This window comes from Colossoma macropomum, unplaced genomic scaffold (assembly GCF_904425465.1).
Source record: "Colossoma macropomum unplaced genomic scaffold, Colossoma_macropomum, whole genome shotgun sequence".
In the NCBI taxonomy this organism is placed as follows: Eukaryota; Metazoa; Chordata; class Actinopteri; order Characiformes; family Serrasalmidae; genus Colossoma; species Colossoma macropomum.
In genome coordinates, this window is record NW_023494810.1 from 4,093,126 (window position 1) to 4,116,333 (window position 23,208).

General features: G+C 39.1%; 1 protein-coding gene across 1 annotated transcript in view; it reads right to left on the bottom strand.

The window, feature by feature from the left end:
* The window catches only part of slc41a1 (solute carrier family 41 member 1), a 28,829-nt gene extending 14,831 nt beyond the window's left edge, over positions 1–13,998 (bottom strand). Inside the window, exons 1-3 of the mRNA XM_036559943.1 lie at positions 13,760–13,998; positions 11,892–13,007; positions 5,208–5,315 (exon numbers count right to left, since the gene is read on the bottom strand). Of these exons, the coding sequence (XP_036415836.1) occupies positions 5,208–5,315; positions 11,892–12,359 (576 nt within the window). The 5' untranslated portion in view covers positions 12,360–13,007; positions 13,760–13,998. The remainder of the gene's footprint in view (positions 1–5,207; positions 5,316–11,891; positions 13,008–13,759) is intronic.
* Between the last annotated feature and the right edge of the window lie 9,210 nt (positions 13,999–23,208).

The window sequence follows — 23,208 nt, forward strand, 5'->3', positions numbered from 1 at the left end:
GTTAAGAAGCTGTTACTGAGAAAAGCAAACAAACAAGAAGCTGATGGGGTTCTCAGAACAATGGACTGACCACCCCAGAGTCCAGACCTCAACACCATTCAATTTGTGGGATTACTTGGATCATGAGAAGCAGAAAATGCAACCAACTTCTAAGACCGAACTTTGAAAATGTCTTTAAAAAACTGAAAGCAAGTCTCTTGAAAATAATAGACGCTGTAATAAAGGCAAAGTTTAGATAATAAATACTGAAAAAATGTGATTTTATATTCAGTTGTTAAGGCTTCTTTGTAATCTTCTGTTAAATTTGTGTTTTCTGCTATTGTTTTTCACCTAATGCTGAATAATGAATGTACTTAATGGCCATTTTGACTGGAAATTAAACACATGAAGGCTGGTCTCTGACTACTGCTCTACTGTTCTAATGTTATTCCAAAAGTTCTTCCATTTATAATGTATTGCATGTATGTATGTATGTAATTCTGAAATGACTTGTGGTGAAATCTGAAATTGTATTATGATCAAAATTGAACTGAGTCACTGTGAGGTCAGATATTTACACCCCTAGCCTTGCCCTGTGGAAGCCCCTGGAATATTCACAGAGTCATTAACATATCAGGATGAATAATATCCCAGTCAGCTGGGAGGTTAAACAGATCAAGGATAATAGATAGGCTAAGCAGGATAATAAGATAGAGACATCCTGAGTCATGAGTAGCTAAATATATCTGGAATATTCTGGAGCAGGAGAATTAGTTTCCGATTAGAGTGAACTTTCAACACTTAAATACAGGACAAAGCATAATATCCTTAATGTTCTGATGGATGATTACAAGATATTGTCTCTCTCTTTTTTGAGAAAAAATTCTCACATTGCAGACAATAAGTGTTGCTGCAAATGCGCCAATTTCCATCACAGCAGCTAAATGTGTCTCAATTAGCTGTTAAACCACAGCTGGAAATGCAGACGAGTGAAAAGACAGAGCGGTCTAGCTAACATGAAACAACTTTCCTCGCTCGCTCTGAACAACGGGCTATTTTCCAAGAAGAGAAACAGCAAAAGTGGTCAGGTGAACTTAATTCACGCTGATCGTGGGATTAGCGCTTTTTTATATAATAAGAGCATTAGAAATGTACAGTGCTCTTAATCTACTGGTAATTAGAAGTGGCCTCTAGAAAAAAAAAAGGCCTAAAAAGTTAAGCCAATTTGTACTGAGTGAGGCAGATTTACTGTGCAATGGAAAAAGCAGACAAGGTTGTGAGACGTGCCGTCTTTTTGTCTTGAATGCAATGGGTTCTCAACAAAAAGCTCATTTTTGCACTTTCTGCACACAACTACTCACAAGCTGTCATAAACATAAGGGGCAGCCTGTGCGGTTCAAAACTTCAATTGCTCATTTCCAGTATTTGATCCCAGCTTCCAAGGATACACAGGCTCATATTCAAATGCATCCTGGCTCTGGATAATGTCTGCACCCTAGACCCTATTAAACAGACAGGTGATGTGTGATCAGAATAGGATGAGAACAGAACATTTTACTCCTAAAGAGGACAAACTCACACCGTGATTCGACATAGCATGAACAGTTCAGTACACCTGTCGTCTGCTTGAAACAATAAGAAGTTTGAAATATCCTGCAGGAGTCATTTGAAGATAGACGGACGGTGCCTTCCTCTGATTGCAACAGATCATGTCTTAGAGGACAGATACTACTAAAAAACACAGCCGGGACCGTAGTTTTCTGCCGCTGTGGCTTATTGACTAATCCATTACCTACAAACTGTTACTGTCCAAAAAAAAGGACAAAAAAAAATTACAAAAAACACAAAAAAACAAAAATGTGTCTCCAAAATGGAAACTTTATAGAAGACAGCAAAACCGGTCTTAACATTTAATGCAAATCAAGGTAAAGTGATTTTATACCATGTATTTTTGGGGCATTTCTATTGGTACATTCTTTGTGTTTAAATGATTTTGAAAAACAAAATTCACAAAAAATGGAAATGCATGTATTTTTCTTTTTTGAACAGCGATGAAATGTTCCTCCACAGCGTTACTAGGTTGGGCACTTTTACTGGCAAATATTCCATCCACGCTTATGAAAATCTAAATCTCAAATTTAGAACGTCTTATTCATTTCAAATTACATTTAATTTGTATGCACGTTGAAGGTCACACCATTTATTTGTTTGTAATCAAGACAATATTATCGTGGAGGCAAATGTGTCACTGCAGTTTCCAACCTGCCTAATTTCGATTGGCTACAATAAATTGTCCAGTTCGAAACAGCATTTTAACCTGGAAACTCACGCAGCTACACCCTAAACAAAACACTGCTGTGGGATGATGTGAATAATTCATATTCTGACATGAACTGAGTTGTTGCTGCAAATTCTCATTAGACCTTTTGAACAACAACTGCTTTAGGACGGACAATTTTTTTTCCCAATAACACATTTGCATTCATTAGCCTCTATAGTGGCTATGCTAGTAGTCACGACTTCTTTACTGCTGTGCAGAGATTCCCAATGGTTGCTTTATTTATTTGCGTAATGCATGCTGGATACTGAAGTGAGAGAACTTTAATGGATGAAAAAAAAATAAGAACACAAAAATCATGAATTTTGGCAAACTGATTAGGCTACAGAATACTGCATAACATGACAAACAACATATAAACGATAGTGTTAGGCCAGTATGCCCCTTTAACCCCATGAGAACCTCAGACAATTCCACTATATCGCTGTTGTCGGGACAAAACCTCGTATCTCCAAAATGATAACTTTTCAGAAGAAGAAAAAAACACACTTTATTTTTACTGTAAGTCAATGGAACCAGACGTCTTTTCAAGTATTTCTGGGTCTATTTCTTTTGGTCCATTTATTATGAAATTTATACACACTGTAAAAGGCAACAGGCATTTTCAAATTATGTCAATAATTGAAAAACAACAAAAATGGAGAAACAAGGTTTTGTTGCGACAGCAGCGACATGCTTGTATATGCCTAGAACAATTCTACTTCTGAACTTATTTTGTTCAGGTATGCCCTGGACTGCTTACTTTATTTAAGAAATTTGCATATTTCAAGACAGAAATAGGATACAACAACAATATTATACCCTTCCTCTGTTTTCCTTCGCTTTTTATAACTGCATCTTCTTTTGTGCATGTTGTAGCCTTTTTAACTCAAATATAGCTTTCAGTGGTAACTGTGGTTAATTGGACCAAAACCGTTTAAACAAAAATAACATTCAAACTACGTCTGCTTTCCGCAGAACTGTTTCTGAAAGCTGTGATTGTGGTGAACTCCCTGCGCTCCTAATAAAACTAGGTGTTACAGCCATTTAGTCATTAGTTTTTCCTCCTTTTGGCCCTCACCACTAACACAGACTAAGGACCTTCTATTCATTGCAATTAGTCACTTGGCTGCAAGCTTCTACATACCAACTGGGTACAGCGACTTCTCTAGGATTAAGAAGAGTGCGTGGACTGCTATAAAGACGTGTTAAGATTATATGTGTAATCTTTTGGTGACGACCCGGACGAACAGCCCGTAGGAATGTCTGCTTTAGCCTCAGACACCAACAGCCCAGGTCTATATTCAATTCTGGTCAAGCTATTTAGAACAAGTGGAGAAGCATCAGCATATCTAGGGCAAGTGGTACAATCATGTGCTTCACAGGATTAACGTGGTTTCAGTTTTTCCCCATGTACTATATGGTTTACCACAGTCATCTAGGGGCTGAATAGTAACCACTGGCCTAGTTTCTACCTTGCTGCTCCACATTTCAACAATTACAGTATGAGCCACTGATAAACAAGTTATTAAAGGGTGTTCAGGCAATGCCCATGTTCCTTGTATGATAAGACTGTAATACAAACTGATCACTGTCAAATGCTGACAAACCTTTCCACATATATTAAAAGTGACAGCTTTTTTGTGGCCTGTTTGTTCCAAGTCATCGTATTGGTATTTTTTCTTGTCATTTTTACTGTATTGGCATGTTTTGTTACTGTTCATCTGAAAATATTTTTCTTTTTTTGCTAGTTCTTGGTCATTGCGTTAGCATTTTTTGTTAATTTATTTACCATATTATCGTATTTTTCCTCTACAAAATATATATATATATATATATATATATATATATATATATATACTTCTAGTTCCTAGTCAATAGGTTAGCATTTTCGTTACCACATATACTGTATTAGCATTTTTGTTACCGTTCATCTTAAAATACTTTTCTTTTTTCGTTTGTTACTAGTGATTTTGCATGTTTTGTCATTGTATTTACTGTATTCAGAGTTTTTGCTCCCATATATGTATATATTTGTTCCCGTATATGTATATATATATATATATATATATATTTTCTAGTCACTGAATTAGGATTTTTTGTTATTGTATATACTGCATTAGCTGTATATTTGTTAGTGTTCAACTAAAAATACTTTTGTTTTTCTATGGGTTACTCGCCAGTGTATTAGCATGTTATTTTATTGTATTTGCTGTATTAACAGTTTTGGTTACCATTTTTAAAAATGTCATTAGCATTTTCGGTGGCCTGCAAACACTGCCCTTCACAACACAGGCTGGGCTTCAATTTCCTGCCTGGGCAAGAACACCACAACAACAGCCTGTGTCCAAGATGCCTCACGCTACATTTACCAACCTCTGTAACGTGATTAAATTCTAAGTCGATAAACAAACTGTAGTCATTTTTTTAGTATTTATACTATTAGCAGTATAGAGTGTCATTTTTGAACCACTAATTAAGGATGACCCTGACACCTTTACATAAACAGACTCAGAGGTCACATACTTCCGTAACTCCTAATAAAACTGAGTATCAGCTCTCGGAACACATCATTACGCTGCCCAAAGTCCAAGCTAAAATGATCAACACATGAATAAGAAGAGCAAGAAGGACACGTAAACAGTCATAAAAATATGTACTACATCCTGTTGTGTGTGTGTTGACTCAGTCTTCAACAATGTTGCCCTATTCTTTCATCAGGTATTATTACCCGCTTAACTGAACAGGCCACTCAACATGTCAGTGATAAATTGTGCTACCTTCAGCACTGGAACTTCTGTCGCTGTTTGCCTTTGAAGATAAAGGACTGTCAGAATAGTCAGGGAGAGAGAGTCAGGTGTTTTCTGGTAGAGATAAAAAACTGAATGTTTTTTTTTTTACTGTTACTCACTGCAGTAGAAAGTCTAGAGGCCAACGTCATCTCCAGGTTCCCCTTGAGGCCCAGAAGAGCAGGCACCAGGATGAAAACCTCATTTACCTCAGAGAACACCTTCCAATGCTGCAGGGAAAAAAAGAGTTCATTTAGGACTTTTAGCTCATGCCACAAAACCAAATACACTTTTAACATTTCTCAGAACGGTGGGTTCAGCGGGTACAACTGGATGATGGATTTTCCGTGACCTTCATTTACCATGGTATTGATTCAGTGTTGTAATTTGATATGACTCATCTGTTGGACATTCTACCAGGCAAACACATCATAACGGAAAGAGGCTGTACTTTCAGCCCTAAGAGAAAGTAAGAGAATAAAATACTTTAAAATATAACACACGGCTTCACAGCATGGACCAAATACACACACTGTGATTACAATATACACTACTGGTAAAAAAAAGTTTGGAAACACTTGTCGTATTAATACATTGGTATTGTTTCAAATGAGGCACCAAAAGGTATTTTTACATGTTTTATTCAATACATTTTAGGAACATGACGTTACTAAACCCCCTTAACCCTAGACTTGCTAATAAAGATTAACTATGAATAAAAAAAATAAATAATAAATATTTCAGTCAGAATTTAGAAACAAAAGTGTGGTTCCATATATGGGCCCTAAAAGCTTACATTGTAAAAAAGATAATGTATTTAATTATTTACTTACACTAATTTTTGTGAAGTTATCTGACTTGGAATTTGTTTACTACGCTTCTCAATTATGAAGAATTTTTACTATTCATTTTATTATAACTTGGTTCTCAATGTGGAAGTTTCTCAGTTCTTTTAGAATCATCAGCAGTTCTATTCATCCAATCCACCCATCCAGTAAAGTTACAAATGACTAGCATGTTAGAATTGTGTTATACATTTACCTGCATTTAAGATGGTTTTATATTATTGAAAACACTGAAAGCTAATATTTTAATGGTGATTCCAAACTTTTGAATGGAATAGAACGACCTAAAATTATTAAAACATCTCCTGACATCAGTATTATATTACATCAGTATTGCATAAACATTACACAATACCGCCTTAATGATAGAAAAAAACCTGTTTTTGATATGTATCGAGATATTGTGGCTATCAAGGTATACTAAGGTATGATGATAACCGAATGTTAAATTATGTGCCATGCTCCTTATTAATCTATGGAATATTTGTACAGTAAATTGCCCAACTCTGTTTTTATGATCTTCACTTTTGTCCTTTGACAGTAAACCTTCTCCTGACGCTGGATTCAATAATTGTATCTGACGAAGGCAAAATCAGAGCCATCACTCTTAGTGCCCATTTGAACCTCATCCAGTCTTTATCCTTACGAAACACAGCAGTTGATGACTGTGGTAACTGGCAGCCGCTTATTTTTCAAGCAGGCTCCGGCGCCCAAGATGCAATGCAGCAGCAGTCCGAGCAGATCGATACATGGAGAAAGTGCTTATCTTTAGAGCCTGTCCCACTGGCGCATTGCAATTACAGGCCTGACACCAGACAACTAAATCAATGCAGGGGATTCATCAGAGCGCAGAGACGGGAGAAAAGTGCTAAGCTAACCGGGCTAAAATGAGACGCTTAGGAGTAAACAAAAAACAACCCTCCTAAAAATACGACAAAAAGTGCTAGTTAAGGGTTTTACACTGGGCTGCTTCCAATAGGCGTGTTTTAATGCCTTTTTTTTATATAATCCGAGTCTTTGGCAGTACAGGGACCACTTTTGAAAAAAAAAGTCCCACATCAATTGAGAATTGGCCATCTGCCACTTTGGCTTCAGTTTCCTTGGACTGAAAGCCCCTCTACTCTTGCACTGCTTCCGAGATATATGATGTTGTCTCCAGGGAACAGTGCGGCCCTGGCCAATGCCTCCACAAGGCCCGGGTTTCTGTGAACTCGATGGACAGCAGCGCAGGCATGCAGGTTTGCGGGCTCAGATTGCAGCCACTCTAAAGCTCAGCATATATGGTCACAGAGGAATTCGGTGACGCACCACCAGCAGAGGAGGTGGTACCAGCAGTCATGCGGTCAGTGCGTAGTGCTGATCACCCAGCACGGAAAGGACCTCAGGACATGCTGTGTAGAACTAGGCATGTTACCATCACATGAAAGCTGCTAATTCATTTGAACCTTTGGTTCACAGGTATTGTAAAGTCAACTTATACAGTATAGATTTAAGTATTATAAACCAGACAACAAAAGGTATTTTTATGTTTGATTTAATATTACAGAAAATTCTGGGAAGATGTTATTAAACTCACTGAACTCTAGACTTACCACTGTTTTTTTATTTTAAAAAATGCTTTTAAAGATTAAACATGAGGAATAATAAAGTCTTATGAGTAAGATTTTTTATAAATGATCCAATAATTACTACAAAATATGTCATTTATGCACTTATGAGAACATATAGGGCTCAATCATATAAAAATTATATGACCGATACCAAATTCATTTTGAAGAGCTACAATTATCAATCATTTTGTCCAATATTCTTTTGTATGGTCAAAAATCAGTCTCAAAAGGTTTTGGTTAGACAGTGCTTTCCTGATGGATTTGACTGTTAATTAATTGCCACATTTCTTAAACTCAAATAAACAGCAAACAAATATAGGTTTAGTTTTAAAATATAGGATTATTGCCATGCTGGGGGTGGAGCTTCTAAGAATTCACAGCCGTTTTGTGTTTTTCTTGATATTTATCTCTAAAAAAGGCTTCTTGTGTTGTATTATCCTCATGCCAAAGGTTTGGACGCATTTGAGGTTTTTATTTTTTATCTTAATCGTGATGGTGTTGTGTGTTCATTTTAGCCTGTAAATGACCAAGTAGTGACTGTCAAGCTTAGCAGTGTCCAAGAAGGAAATGTGATTTTCTTTACATCAGAGGAATCTGCATGTTACAATATGAAACAACCCACTCAGTATTAATACCTAATTGGCAGCACTTTTGCCGATTAATCAGGCAGGTCCTCAATATTGAACCAATGATGGTCAACTGATATATCGGTCGGGCCCTAGCTGGGTACAATTCTATGAACCAAGGCATTCATTCTTCCAGCAGCTGGGACACTACACAAGGGCGGCACTTCCTGATTACTGACTGCTGTTTTTCCACAGGAAGTCTAGGACAGAATCTTTCATTCTGGTTTGGACTACAAAACAATATTGCAGTATAAATAGACAATATAAAACCCGCCCCCTCTAAAGAGTCAGATCAAGCTTTGGAAAGAAGAAGAGTGTCTCCCGTGACCCGTGGCTAGAGAGGACGGCTGCCGGTGCTTGTTTGTCTACACTGATTCCTGTAAGAATGGGGTGTCAGCCTGGATGTGGTAGACCCAAAATGGCTTCCTGTGGGAGTGCAGAGAGACTGGCTGGTGTGAGGGCCTTATATTCAGCCTGTTTTCCTCCTGGTAAAAATAGGCTGACCCACAGTAGGACCCAAACAGCCCTCGCTGGCGTTCGTCTGGCCCAAATCGCCAAGCCACTTTACAAACAAACATCTCAGCTATTGTAGGCTGCAAGGGAGGAGACAGTCCATCTACAGGGAAATCACTGTCTCACAGCCGAGTAACCGCTCAGCGAGGGTGGGGAAGAGTTTAATCTTTATAAATTATAGATGTCCTACAGCCTGTTTTATGGCCAAACACTTTATGTCTAGGTCTTTGGTCAATGATATTCAATAGATTCCTAGGTCTGAAGTATTAGCTGAGCATTATTTCCAGGAAAATAATCAGTAAATTATTCACAAGGGGCACTGCAGTACTCAAGAAATTTTACCAAGAGTTTACAGAATCACAGGATCAGGTCCTGCTAGAGTTAAGGCCCAATGGGAATGGAAATTTCATGACCAATACCAATTTTTACAAAGCCATAACATCAATCAGTTTCAGCGGCCCAACAATATATCGGTTCTTCCCTAGCTAGATCTGTCCACCTAGTATCGGCAGGACTAGTGCAAGCTTCTTCTCAGTTTACATTCTAAAGGTGCTGTTTAATGCCAAGCTACACCTGTCCAAGCTCGTAGGCCTTCAGTGGGCAGCACAGATTAGCTAAGTTACCCATGAAATAATGAACTACTCTCTGCTTTACTTGACTGTAATGTGTTCTGAATTGCGTATCTCCAAACAAACATGCTTTAGGCTTAGTTTAGGCACATCTTATGACTGAAGGTAAACCAAGGAAGGGAAGAACAAGGCCCCCTTTATGGCATAACAGGGCTGGGAGGTTTATCAGTATGAAAAAAACAGCACTTGAATAATGTCCCGTGATATAGAATTAACTGTAATGTGAGTACCATGATAAACAGTGAATCACAGTGAAACAGCCTAAACAGTGAATCACAAACAGCAGCCCTCCAAAGACTCCAAAGAAGTTCTTATAAACTTCACAATACACAAAATTAAACATTTATACAGCTATTTACATTGTTAGGCTTCCTTTTTCACTCTTCTGTTGACTACTGGGTAAACACTTATGCTATTACCCTCTAGTTCGGAAGTGGTCAACTTAGTAAATGTGGAATAAAACCTATTATTATCAACACGTAGAAATATTGGGGTGGGAATCTCTAGGCACCTCACAATTCAATCTGATTTCGAATCAGTGTGCCAAGATGAGATTCTAAAATGATTCTCAATGCGACTCAGTTTTAATCTCTATAGGCCATTATGATTATGATTATGCTTTTATTCTGCATTTGTCATTAACATGTAGTGTTTGCTATGCTTTCAGGCCTTTTATTTGCACACAAATTGTGAACAGTTTGTGTTTAACAGCAGGGAAAACACAGAGTATATAAAAATCATAAATCAATAAAGCGTCTTGCACCCAAGAATCAATTACTGATGTAAATTTGAGTTCATATCACCCACTCCTATGTCATAAGTACAAAACTACTAGTCCCCTTTAATCAGTATCTCCCCTCATATCAGGCATGAACTGATAGGACAGCCCCAGAATCCAGACACTGCTGCTGTGTTGGCTCCGAGGCAAAGGTTTATTTAAAGAAATACCGGTGTGTGCCTGATTGCCTCTTGCTCAGACTGTGAGCTGACGGGACTGCAAGCGGTGCACAAATCCATTTCCCCTGTGATTTGGATCCAGTATGTGGGCAAAGTCAAATCAGCCTTCAACTCATACTGCCCATAAACAAGACACTGGCCTGCCAAGGCTTGAAGACATACACAATTTCATTATTGCTTCCTTAAAACATAAAAAGCACCATAATATCGGATGTGGTGTAACACTGTATGACTCAAAAAACTCCCAGAAAGTCCTGGAAACAATAAGGCTTGCGATGAAGCCTAAATGGCATTAGTCATCTACATTAATCTTTATCCCATCTCGTGCAACCAGATCCTTCCAACCTTACAGTCACAGACGACTGACCTCATGAAAATATATGACTTGTCAACCAGGATGGAGCTGTTATTCTTATGCAGTCGAAATGCAACACAGCTCACAACAGGCAACAGGAAAGAAAGCAGGCAACTAATTACAACGTACTGAAATCCCTCTCTCTCTCGCTCTCCCTGTGCCTTTTAACATCCTGATTTGCTCTCGGGAGCCGCGCTTTTCATGAGTTCCCTGGATAGTTGACTTGCTCCATAAACAGCCCGCATTCGATCAGTGCTGCTACTGAAAAAAGTAAACATAGTTGAAAGAATTGTACCGTGCCAAATGATTGCAAACCAGCATTAGAGGTGTTAAAATGCAAGACCTACAGGAAACACATGTTAAGAACAAGAAAAAGTAGTTACACAGTGTCAATTATTGATGTCTCTGTTTCAATAACAGCATTAAACAGTTATATCCTTCAGACTTCCAATGCTGACTGAACAGTATTGTGCCAATTGTTAGTAAACAAGCAATACAGGTGATAGAACGCAATGTATTTCTAGAAGTTTAGGTTAAGAACAAAACATGAGCTACAGAGAGTAAAACACTGTTGTCTCTACTTCAGTAATAGTGTATTATATTCTGTCGGTGTACTGCAATGTACTAAAGCACTGTACAGTTAAACAGTACGTTCCAGACAAGAGCGTGCTACCAAGGAGCTTTCTGCACTGACCAGCACATTCTAAGTGCTTGTATGGCACAACCTGTTATGTAAACACCTCGACACCCAATATCTGTCCGTCTTCTGATACAGAGCCATATGCTGGCTGAGCAACAGGCCACACAATGCAGAAACACTGACAAATTCTGAGTTTGGATGATACACATTGGCAGAATCCACACAGATTTGGCATATTCCATAAATAAACAAACAAATCCTAATACTGAGCCAAGTTATAGCGATTTGCAAGATGAAGACCATATGGACTTCTGAATCTTTTTCAATAATGGCCATTTTGTAAAACTGGCCATTTTGTAAAATCATTCCCCCTATTAGACTTTAAAGAAGTGTCTGTCCACTTAAGGATACAAATGCATGCAAAATATTTTTTTAAGCCCTATTTTTTTAAGTTTGCAAAGAAGCGACAGTCATCTGAATAGTTTACTTATATCTGCCGCATTTAAGCAAAACTGAATAACGGCCGCGAGTGCTTATATCATCTGATACAGAGTTACAAGTTATGACATAACATGCCTTGGGCTCTTGTAGCCTGATCAGGGGTCAGTGGATACAGAAGTAATTCACTCACTTGAACTATGTCGAGGACCATGCCAGCGGCCACTGTTCCAAACCCCGCCAGCAGGAAAGGGAACACGACCTGGAGTCCGATGGAGAAGGACGTCTCCTTCAGTGGAACCGGCGGCACCGGGCTTTGGTCCGTACTTGTGTCGTCACTTTCATTGCTTTGGCTGGCGTTCTCCAAGAGAGCGTCCTCTTCCCTCTGCCCCTTGGCGTTGGCCCGACAGTCAATAACGACCATTTCGGACCGGTCGCTTTCCTGCTCGGGCCGGTCCGAGAAGGAGGTCACCTCTGTGAGCTCGTACTCTCCAGCGTTGGGCTGCCTCTCCTCTGGGTCGCTGGGCAGTATGACCGGATGGACGGACCCGTTGGACTGGTGGTAGGCCGGCGGCGCTCCCTCCTTCTTCATCTCTATTCTTTCTGTCCCGGTGGACATGTCGGTGGACAGTTTGTCTTGCTCTTTCGACCAGAGTACCATGCGGAAGCCTTAAAGTTTAAAGTTTAGAGTAAAGAAACGGAAAAAAACACAGGCTGGACGGCGCTTTCACAGCTTTCCTTCTGACCAGAGTGATTTCGCCTGATCTGCACGGTTGCTCTATCCCATAGACGCGGCTCCTGGCCCCTCAGCTCCTGTCCTGGCACTCTTCGTAACTACAGGTTGAGCAAAAGAGGCAGGTGCATTACCCCTCTCCGGGCTTGCTTGAGATCCTGCCTGAACTTGGGCAGCATACAAATTATGTTCCCCATTCACTACAGTCGTGTCGTTTAAGACAAACGAATGAGAGAAAGATGCATTTCAGACGAGGCAGTCAGTAGAAGCAAAGTTCGAACAGATGCTTTCTCCTCACCGCAGGCAACGAGCTGAGGTCTCACCCGACGAGCGATGATCTGCAGACGTTTCTCAGTCTGAGGAAGGTTTTTTTGGCTTGATTCTGGCCAAGTCTTCTCTGAAAGTCTGAAAGGTCCCCTGCAGCTCTGTCCAGTCAGCCTGGCCTGTGGCTCACTTTACACCACGTGGTGCTGAACGACTTTCTGAGATGTATTTAAAGGTCTGTGGAGCCTGGCTACTATTACAAACCCCTCAGAAATGCCTATGTGTGATCAGGTCGACTCGTCCCGTCTTCACCTGCCAAGAGGAAATAAAAAAAGGACACCTTATCAGCTCATGTGGACGGAAAATAAAAGTTTAGCAGTGGCCGGTCACTCTGTAAAGGTCTTTGGAAACAGGTCCAACGTTAGCTCAGCCAAAACATGCCCTCAGAGTTGAGTTATGAGGCAGAAACACTCCTCAGGAAATCCTCCAACCTGACTGAACTCTGTCTTGAAATTATAGGCCACCAAAACTACTTTATATAAAACATAATTCGCTTTTCTCTGAGCGAGCTTTCCAGCTACAACCTGCCCAAATGACCTCCAGCGCTGAAACCAAATCCCTACTTAGTAGTCCGATCAAACACAGCCCCAACTCTGAACGGCGTAAATTAAAACGGGCTGCTGCTGCTTCGCTTTATTCTCTTTAAAACAGCACGAATATCTGAATAAAACCATTATACGTTAGTGTAAGGTAACTAAGCACAGTCTGGGCAGTAACCTGAATGCACACTCACTCTATATAAGGCCTATAAAAATAAAAAAAAGGCATATGAGAGTGAAAAACAGGCTCAAATCCATCTCAGCTTACACGCATTCCGCGTTTTTTGTTAGCCGATAACATTTTCTGACCATTTCAGAGCATAAAATTCCTCGTGACGAGCAGAACGTGAAATATAGCTGATATTAATTTTAATAAGGATAATAACAGAATTAATACTGAAAGTTAAACGACTATAAAGACAATGAAAAACCCGGTACTGAGAGGTTTTATTTGTAACCACCTACCTCAGACACACCGCTGAATGGAGAGCTTGTCATCCGCCTCACAGATTTACGTTCGCCCGCAGCCGGCATGCATGTCTTATATGTAGGCTTGTCGCCCCGGACCTGGATTAATCAGTAACCCCCCGGTTAAGGCTGCCTGTCACGCCCGCCCACGGTTACATCTCTGCGGCTGACACGACGTGAGCACCGAGCATCTACACGACCCCACGGAGGAAGTGACTAGGCGGGTAAAAAAGCAAAGAAAGTGCGTTATTTTATTTCTCCGCCCGCATTCCGACAGGTCCCGCCTTCTTGCGCTACGCTTGGCTGCTAATGTTCTGATTGGCTGACAGTTCACACTCACGAGCTGTCCGAGCAATCAGAAAGAGGCGGGTAAAGCAAAGCAAAGTGTTTTGTTTTCCCGCCCGTATTCAGACAAGCCCCGCCCTCGGCGCTAGAATTGGGCGGCCTGCTTGTGAGTATGAACCTCTAGCCAATCACAGAGCCTGTTGAATCTTTGAATTGAACTCAAACGTAATAAATGAACATTTCATGGATAAAATAAATCCATTCTTTCATGTAAAATCGGAGTCTTTCTTCTTGAAAATTAAAAATAAAAATTGTAATTAAAATTTTTCCTGAAAAAAAAAAAAAATCACAAGATCCGCCTCCTGCTAGGATTGTTAGTTCATACTGAATTGTTATACATTTTGTTTTGGAAATATTTGATATTTTCTGGTGAAAATTGGACTTTTATCTTGAAATAAACTAGCCCCACCCTCTCTATTGGATTGTGTTTTAGTGTCCATGCCAAAATCAGCCTATTTGAACAGGCTTCGTCAACTTACAGTCAGAAATTTCACCAACTGATAACTGATCAACCCAGAAGGATAAGCGGATTAGTAGATCAATTTTTACAAGTGAATGGTACTTGCCGGGATGGGCCAATGACATCACTCACTGCAAAAAAATTGTATTCCTCTAATGTGTCTGTGTGGAATCAGTGAATGTACTGGCTGGCGATAAGTTGCAACCCATAATCTCAGGTGACTCTGAATTAGCTTGAGTTTACCACTTGTATTTATGACTTGGTCAGCCGTTCAAGTGCAACTTCCTTATTGTTTACGAGTTTATGTGTACACAGTCCAGAAGTAAAGCAAGAGGTAATTTAACATTCATTTCCTGATCAGTTTTGCAGTTTGTATATTATACATCTCAGTATAAAAAACATCAAAATGTAGGATATACATACATTTCTGATTGCCCATAGTCAAATGACATGTTTTGTTGAATTTTTAAATGAAAATAAGTACACATTCACTCACTAACTGCACATTCGGAAATGTGTACAACAGTGCATATCATAGTTTTATCTCTTTCAATAAGTTTTATTTCATAACTGATCACTGGACAACTGTACATTGGAAATACTAGTGTATATTGTGTATATATATGTATGTATTTAGAGTCGGTGTATATATATATATATATATATATATATATATATATATATACATATATATATATATTTGTATTTAAATTCTACAAGGGGGCTACTCACCTAAGATTTTCACTCACCTTGCACCTGTGACAATAAACGTGATTTGATTTGACATTCTCTACAGAGAACACACTTTTGCACATTTTCATGCACAAATACAGTTTATGGACTGATTTGAACATATATAATATATTTTATGTCTGTCCAATATGTTAAACTTGGCAAATAAATAGAAACTGTGCTCTGAAATTTGCAGAAATTCCATCTTTAGGTTCCCTGTAGAGGATGTGTAACATGTAAATCCACAGGGGGCGAAATATTAAGTAGTAATAATAACTTTGCTGAAAAACAATTTTGGCACTGCCCTCTTGAATTCAATTTTAGTGTCAATTGGTTTGAGTTGCACACGTTTTGTTATGTTGTAGATTATGAGGCGTGTTTGTACCCCACACTTTGAAGTGAACTGTGTGATGTTATTAGGGCTTGACACTGACAGCAATAGATAGATAGATAGATAGATAGATAGATAGATAGATAGATACTTTATTGATCCTGAAGGAAATTTAACAGCCAGTATCAGTCACACAACACAGCACAGTTATAATAATAAGGGTGGTACAATATAAAAAGAAGAACATATACAAAAACCTATCTACAGTCATATATACAACTAGAAATACACAAAAATATACAATAAGATTTATCCTGAGATAAAAAAGGCAGTGTGATAATGAATGTGCAAGGAGGCACAGGTAACAGAATATAATGACAATACTGAATAAATATGTACATATATTGGTACTGAAATAAAGTGTCCAGGTGTGCAAGATGTGTGATAAAGGGGTACAGAAAGTGCAATATGTACAGTAAGGTGTCCAAATGTGCAGATAGATAAAATAAACCTATGATTCAGCATATGAGTCCTCATCTCTTCTCTTCCCACTTCTCTCTTCTCTTCTGGCCCCACTAGGAAGAGTTGAAGAGCCTAATGGTTCTAGGGACAAAGGATGTCCTGAGTCTCTCGGTTTAGCAGCTCTATAACAGCAACCTGCCACTAAACTAAGCTCCTGTTGTCCAAGATGATGATGTGCAGCGGGTGGCCATCATCATCCATAATGGAGAGCAGTTTGTGCAGTGTCCTTCTCTCGGCCACCTTAACCACAGAGTCCAGCTCCACACCGAAATGTGAAACATTTTACAGATCAAATGTCAAAACTTACACCTTTTTTTAAGCAGTGATGGTGTACAGTTTACACTGGGGTGTCCAGTCTTATCCGCAAAGTGCCAGCGTGGCTGCAGCTTTTCATTCCAAAACAAGCTCAGTTACATTTGATTCTGCTTGTTTAATTAGTTGGCCTCAATCTTCGGACAACTGAACACGAGAGCTTCTGCTTCACCTGAGTCAAAACCTGCAGCCACACCGGCCTTTTGCGGATAAGACTGGACACCCCTGGTTTATACTCAAGGGCCAATCTACTGATAATGTGTCCCAGTGCATCAGAGGATGCACATTACCTTGTGTACCTAAATCCTTTGGTGGCCCATTCTGGCATCCCCAACCAGAAGCCCTGCAGTTTACAGTGTGGAGCCCTACACTACCAAGGCACATCTGATTAGGCCAACTTCTGAAGGTTGCCTGAAATGTTGATCATCACACCCATTCCCAAGATACATGGCAGTAAACAGTGGGCTTATGGTTCAAAGAGCCTTTGGCCTCAAGGAAAAGAGTGACATCCAGAGCACATTTACTCTGAACATTCATCTCATATGAACAGAGCAGAGAAACTTTGTAATTTTATTTATTTATTTTTGCTCCAGTAAAGGCTCTAGCTCACCTGTAGCTTCTTGGCAAAATAGCAGCCTCGGTCACGGCCGCGTGGTTACCCTCATTCTGTGTCCTGAGACGACCCCAAGATTTGATCTCAAGGCTCAGAGAAAAGTTCCGCTGTAATGTCACCGGTGAGCTTTTAACACAAGTGCTTTTACCATGGCAACTCGAAAAAAGGCAAAAGGTCACAGGTTCTGCATTTTTCAACACATGCGTCAAGTGTGTTTACCAAAACAGTAAAATGCAAGTTCCCTGGAATTCCTGGAAGTGACTTGTTCATAATAGGGAAACAAACACAATTCCCAGTTCTCTGGAAGCATGTAACAGCATACAGCCATGTCAAACACACTGTCACACCAAAACCTCTTAACATTACTCTCATATTTATTGTTATAAAAATAAATAGGTTTGTTTTTATTTATCATTTAAAAATGGCAGCCACCTCTTTACACTGTGTGACCATTCATGATAAACGTACCAATAGAAATGGAAACTTGGTCTTACATTACATTAACATACATTAAATTTTATAGTCAGCCTGTAATTGGAAGGGGTCTTGTTTACCTTGTTAGTCCATGTCCCTGGTCATATTAAGCACAATTATGATTTCAAATCATTTATCAAACAAAATTCTTGTTTTCCCATAATCTTTGATTGAAGTGTGGTGACTTATTCTTGTCTCTAAAACATCTTCTGAGTTTTGATGATGTCACCTATTCTGGAGAGTCTCTCAAAGCATTTAACAGCACAGAAGCCCACCGCCTCTTCATGTCAGGGTGGGTAAAGGATCTCATGGTGTTGCATAAAGAGGAGAAAACACTCTTTGTCATCATAGGAGGGTAACGACATCAGCTAATTAACACAGATGAAAACAATGCTAGGCTTTAGATAACTTTCACTAATGTTATCAGCCGAGAGATAAACAGTCGCCCCCTAACGGTGCTGCGAACAGCCGGTATAACTTTACTCTCTGTTTCCGGAGATTTAAATGATGTTTGAATGGAGAATGGAGACGTTAAATATCAAACTGAATGTCGTGGATCGGAAAACTATATCATTTTTCGACAGACGTGATTTTTTAAGTTTGCTAGTGCAGTTAGTTCAGAGTTCAGCTCCAGTCCTGAAACCACTGCACTGCATAACTGTGGGTTCCTGGTTAAAATACCTGATATTATCAGCTAATTAATCCCTTCTTAAGCTGAACGAGGTGAACAGCAGAGAGAAACACTAAACTATACAGTGCAGCGGCTCCAAACCTGGAGTGAAAACACTGAATTAAAGGTCTGTGAATCTCTCGTCTCTCGGCTTCTGTCGTGTCTTGGAGGTGAATCATTCACAAAGCACAGCAAACTGAAGGCATCGTGCAGCGCAGTCACTCCCTGATTCAGTCCTCAAAATGGCAGCGACTACACAGTGTGATGTCACACGAAACGCAAGAATAGAAAATGGGACTCTTAATAATCATGGTAGACCACCAAAACTGTCCTCATCAGATAAACAGCACTTGTGAGAAGACACCTTAACAGTTCAGGTCTGAAAGGATGAGTAGAGGTCAAGAAGCCTTTACTGAGAAAAGGAAACAGACAGAAAAGAAGAAAATTCACACTGGGACACTGAAATTGGACTTCAGAGATTGTGTGGATTAAGGTTTAATGGAGTGATGAGTCTAAAATTTGGATTATTTGGATTGTAAGAAGCAAAAAAAATGCAATCAACCTCTAAGACTTTTAAAGCTTCTAAAGGAAAAGGGTGGAAGTACTGAAAGTTGTGATATTATATTTTGTTGTTATGACTTCTACATAAAAACATCCTAGTGGTTTTGTCCTGGTCAGAGCCCAGATTGAAACTCTATAGAGAATAATTGTTTTACTTAAATGTACTAACATCTTTTATCCTTGGGGTCAATTTGATACCAGCAATTTAAACCTCAGGGAAATATCATCAAAGTTCTGGTGGGAATCATGTTTCCCCTCCCCTGTGTCGGGTGAACTGTCAGTGGTTCTTGCACTACTACAGGTGTCAGGTTAGGGCCCTAAAGCAGAGGGAAGATTTTTTTTTAAAATTATAAAATTACATGTTATACTGACCTCAATATCACCCACAACAACCAAAACAAATGTGTGTGTAAAATGCTGACACAATATATGTTTTAAACAGCTAAAACAACCTACACAAAGAACACCAATGCATACAAAATGTGTACAGGACATTGAAATATTGAATCCAATAGTTAAATATTGAATCCAATTGACCTCAAAGATAACAGTAGGCTTAAACAAGCTAGCTTGGCAATGTTTTTCAACTCTTTGAAGCCGTCAATGCTGAGTGGAACAATATTGGCTCTTCTTTCTGTAAAAGACTTTGTGAGTTTACCCACAATACTTCAACATTCAAAAATATCAAAGGAAAAAGATATCCCATAGATGTCCCACAGTACACTCCTACAAAGGATTGTCCTTTGTAGGCGTTTGCATATAGCTCAGATGTATGTAGCCCAGTTTACATACACTCAGAAATAATTATTATCAGAAATAAAGGTAGTAAGCGGTCACTGGGGCAACCCCCCTCTTATCACTGGGGTGGGTGCCTTTAGTCAGGGAACATAACTGTACCTTAATCCACTGAAATGATATATGAATGATAGGTTGTACTGACTCCACGCACCCCGTCTCGTCTCCAGGCTTTTTATTTTATTGTTCTGTTTTAAAACATTAGGTTATGAAAGGTAAAAATACGAAATTTGTGATGCATTATGGGTATACAATAGTGAACTATGTAGGGAGTGAACACACGTACACATTTTCTAAAAAAATTGTAGTTGCTGGAACACAGTTGATTCGTCTTCTTAGTTGTAATCATGCCAACAGCAGAGGTGAACATGACTGGTTAGTTTTTGTCGCTGGCGAAACAAAGCGAATAAAATGATTTGAAAAATCACGACTGGTGTGCACAACACCTTCTGTTACAGACATGTTTGAATTAATTTACTGTCGACTGAATGACCTGCACAAAAAAATTGCTTTCGATGGAAACAGCCTTTAGTTGTTGCCATACCAACCCAAGAGACTACAGTGATTGGTGGTACAAGGTCATCTCGCCTGCAAAACCTGGTGAAAATCGGACGGTGGGCGAATAAAATAATGCTGCATATTCGTCTTCCAAAATTTACATTTGGTGTGCAAGATATCATCAGCTTCTGAATAAATTGCGTGAATAAATCACGCTCAGTGTGTACCGACCTAAACAATATTTTTTGCCTTTTTATACAGGTTTTAATCCGACAGTGACTAAAAATTTCAGCTGATCAATTTAGGAGAAACTGGACGGTGTGCAGGTACAGTATGTGCCAAAAACAGGCCGCACAAGCTGCAGCATCGGGAAGGAACTGTGCTCTGCTTTGTTCTGGGGGCTATCATACTGACAGGAAGGTGTCGAAGGGGATCAGGCTGAGCTCTAGGGACTCTCGCATGCACTACTTACCCCCATAGGCATTAACATGAACCACCATGAACTGGCCCTAACAAGATCCCTAGGTAGGGCACTTGTGCTCAACTGGCGTTTCTTAAGAACCTTAAGCTTACAGAGGAGAATGCAGGTTACTTGGTGTCACCAGCAGCTAGTAGCCAGCTGAATAGAGCACTAAACCACAGTTTATGGTAAGAAATGAAATGAGCTTAACAGGAAAAACAAAAATAACAGCACTAAAAAGGTCTTTTACAGTCAAGTCCTCCTACCTTTTGAAATATTAGCATTATTAACATGCTGGTATATGCAAACTCACTGTCCACCACCAATAACAGATAAGGGACGAACACACTGTCTTCTACCCTTATGGCCTTAAATGCTGGTGAAACGTCTCTCTAATGACCTCAACGACCTGAACTACACTCAGTGCACTTTTTAACGACTTTTTTAAAAAGATTTGCCGAGTAAAAACTGGTCAGGTAAGTTTATTTTTATTCTTAGACATGCTCCTGATTGTATGTCAGCATCTTTGTGACATGTTGAGTAATTTTTTAAATCTAATTTCTGTGATTTTAAAGGGGAAATTCTCAGAATCTGCTCCATTCTAGAGAAACTTACTGAGTAAGATTTGTTCACAGTGGTGACGATAGGAACCAGACGTCTGAAGCATTTAATGACTCTAAAATCTCCATCACAGAAAGCTATTTCATAAAAATGTCTGTGGACATGCTGTTTGATGTCTGAGACACTGGTATACATCTATGTATGTTTAAATAAATACATTTATGGTGAGAAGGCACATGCAGGCCATTGTGAAGTAAAACAGTCCCTAAGAAGAACTTATTTTTTAACTCTATTTCATCATTATCAACATTACATATAAAAACTCAAAAGATACGTGTATGTTTACCAGTCATTTTGGCATTGATGAACCATGACGATTAGAGCTTGGTCTCCGTTTGGGCTGTAAATGTCAAAACTCATTGTAAGAACAAAGAAAATACACCTAGCCAATAATGCTTATTTCTGCTAGCACCCCTATGGGATCCTAATAATATGTTAGTGTTAAGCTAATGCTGATTTACACAAACTTTTCTAGCTGTTCTGCATTGAATGTGGACATTTAAAGTTTGTAGACAACATTCAGTGTTTTATTTTAAGCTTGAAGCAGACATATTGACATTTATTAATGTATGTTGTACTTTGTATGTAGCACTTTTACAGTGATTCTTTCAGTAAAGAGCCCTACTGCTTTCCATTTCTATCACCTGACTGAAACGCACTGGTCAGGCTACGGCTCCTGTTCGCAGTCAGTGATGTATCTAGGACTTACAGAACTCCTAAAGGCCTGTATAAATGCAACAATCAGGACAATTATATTAAATAATAGGCTTATATTAAATTCAGTAGGCTTTCTCTGATGGCCTAGAAGGAACTGAGGGTTCCCCACTGCATTCTGGATAGTAAATAAATGGCTATTTTAATTTGTGTTTTAGACATAGCAATTTCTGGTTCCTATTACCATCACAACCAAAGAAACTAAACAGTAGGTACTTTTCTTTGCAATGAACCGTTTCACATCACACCTCTCTCAGTGACTTTGTTTCCATCTCAGCAAATTATTTCACCATATATTTTTGAAGGAAAATCCCTTTAAGGTTTGTCTTGTTTACATCAACATTACTGAGGCCAGTTCCCCATGAGTTCATGGAAAACGTTGTGCTCATTCATGAGCCAGTTTTTTCCTTTATTTACAAATAATGGTGGTGTAAACAACGTAATTAGAACTTCATAAACCAGTTCAATCAGGTTACTGACTGCTGGTTCTCATCTGGATGAGTTTAAAGAGTGCAACATATCTCAGGCCTCCTCTTTAAGCTTCAGAACAAGTGAAGAAAGTCAGAAGTCCTCCATTCAGGAGAACATGACCACAGTAATTATGAATCACGTGTCTCACTTGAGCCATAAAAGACTCATTTTACAGATATGTAGGTCAATAACAGCCTAGTTGTAAGAGAATGAGAGGCGTCACGTGGCATCCAACATTCCAAGAGTCTGCTGTGAAAGTTTCACACGGGACTATAGTAGTACAGCACACTAGATAGCTGATTAGGCAGATGAAGGATGTAGGCTGTGTCATTAGGCTAAGGCACGTGGTGAACCTGAGGTCAGCCAGTGGAAAGTGCTATACAGTAAGGCAAACGTCAAAGTAGCTCTATAAATTAAGGTTGCCAAAAAGATTATTTGGAGAAATGCCATAAAAAACTACATTTACCTCATAGTTTTTATAGAAACGTGTCAAATTAATTTTCCATATTAAGCAAATGGATGCTACAGATACAGCAGATATACAGACAGCAAGTAATTTACTGTTTATTTATGGTACTATTACAAAATTACAGTACTGTTGTTGTTCCTGAGATCTGTACAGTTTATTTTCTGCACCCCTGTGATTCTAACCTACAGCTTACACAGTGCAGGGAAATAAGTACATACTTTTGACTATGTTATTTAATATACTTCTAGTGCATATTTCCACTTTGGATAAACACATCAACGTCTTCTGACTTTGTACTTATAAACATAAACAAAAAAGTCTGTATACAAAATATAAACAAAAGAGTCTGTATACAAAGCATAGACAAAGATATGTTGAATAAACTGATATGTCAAAAC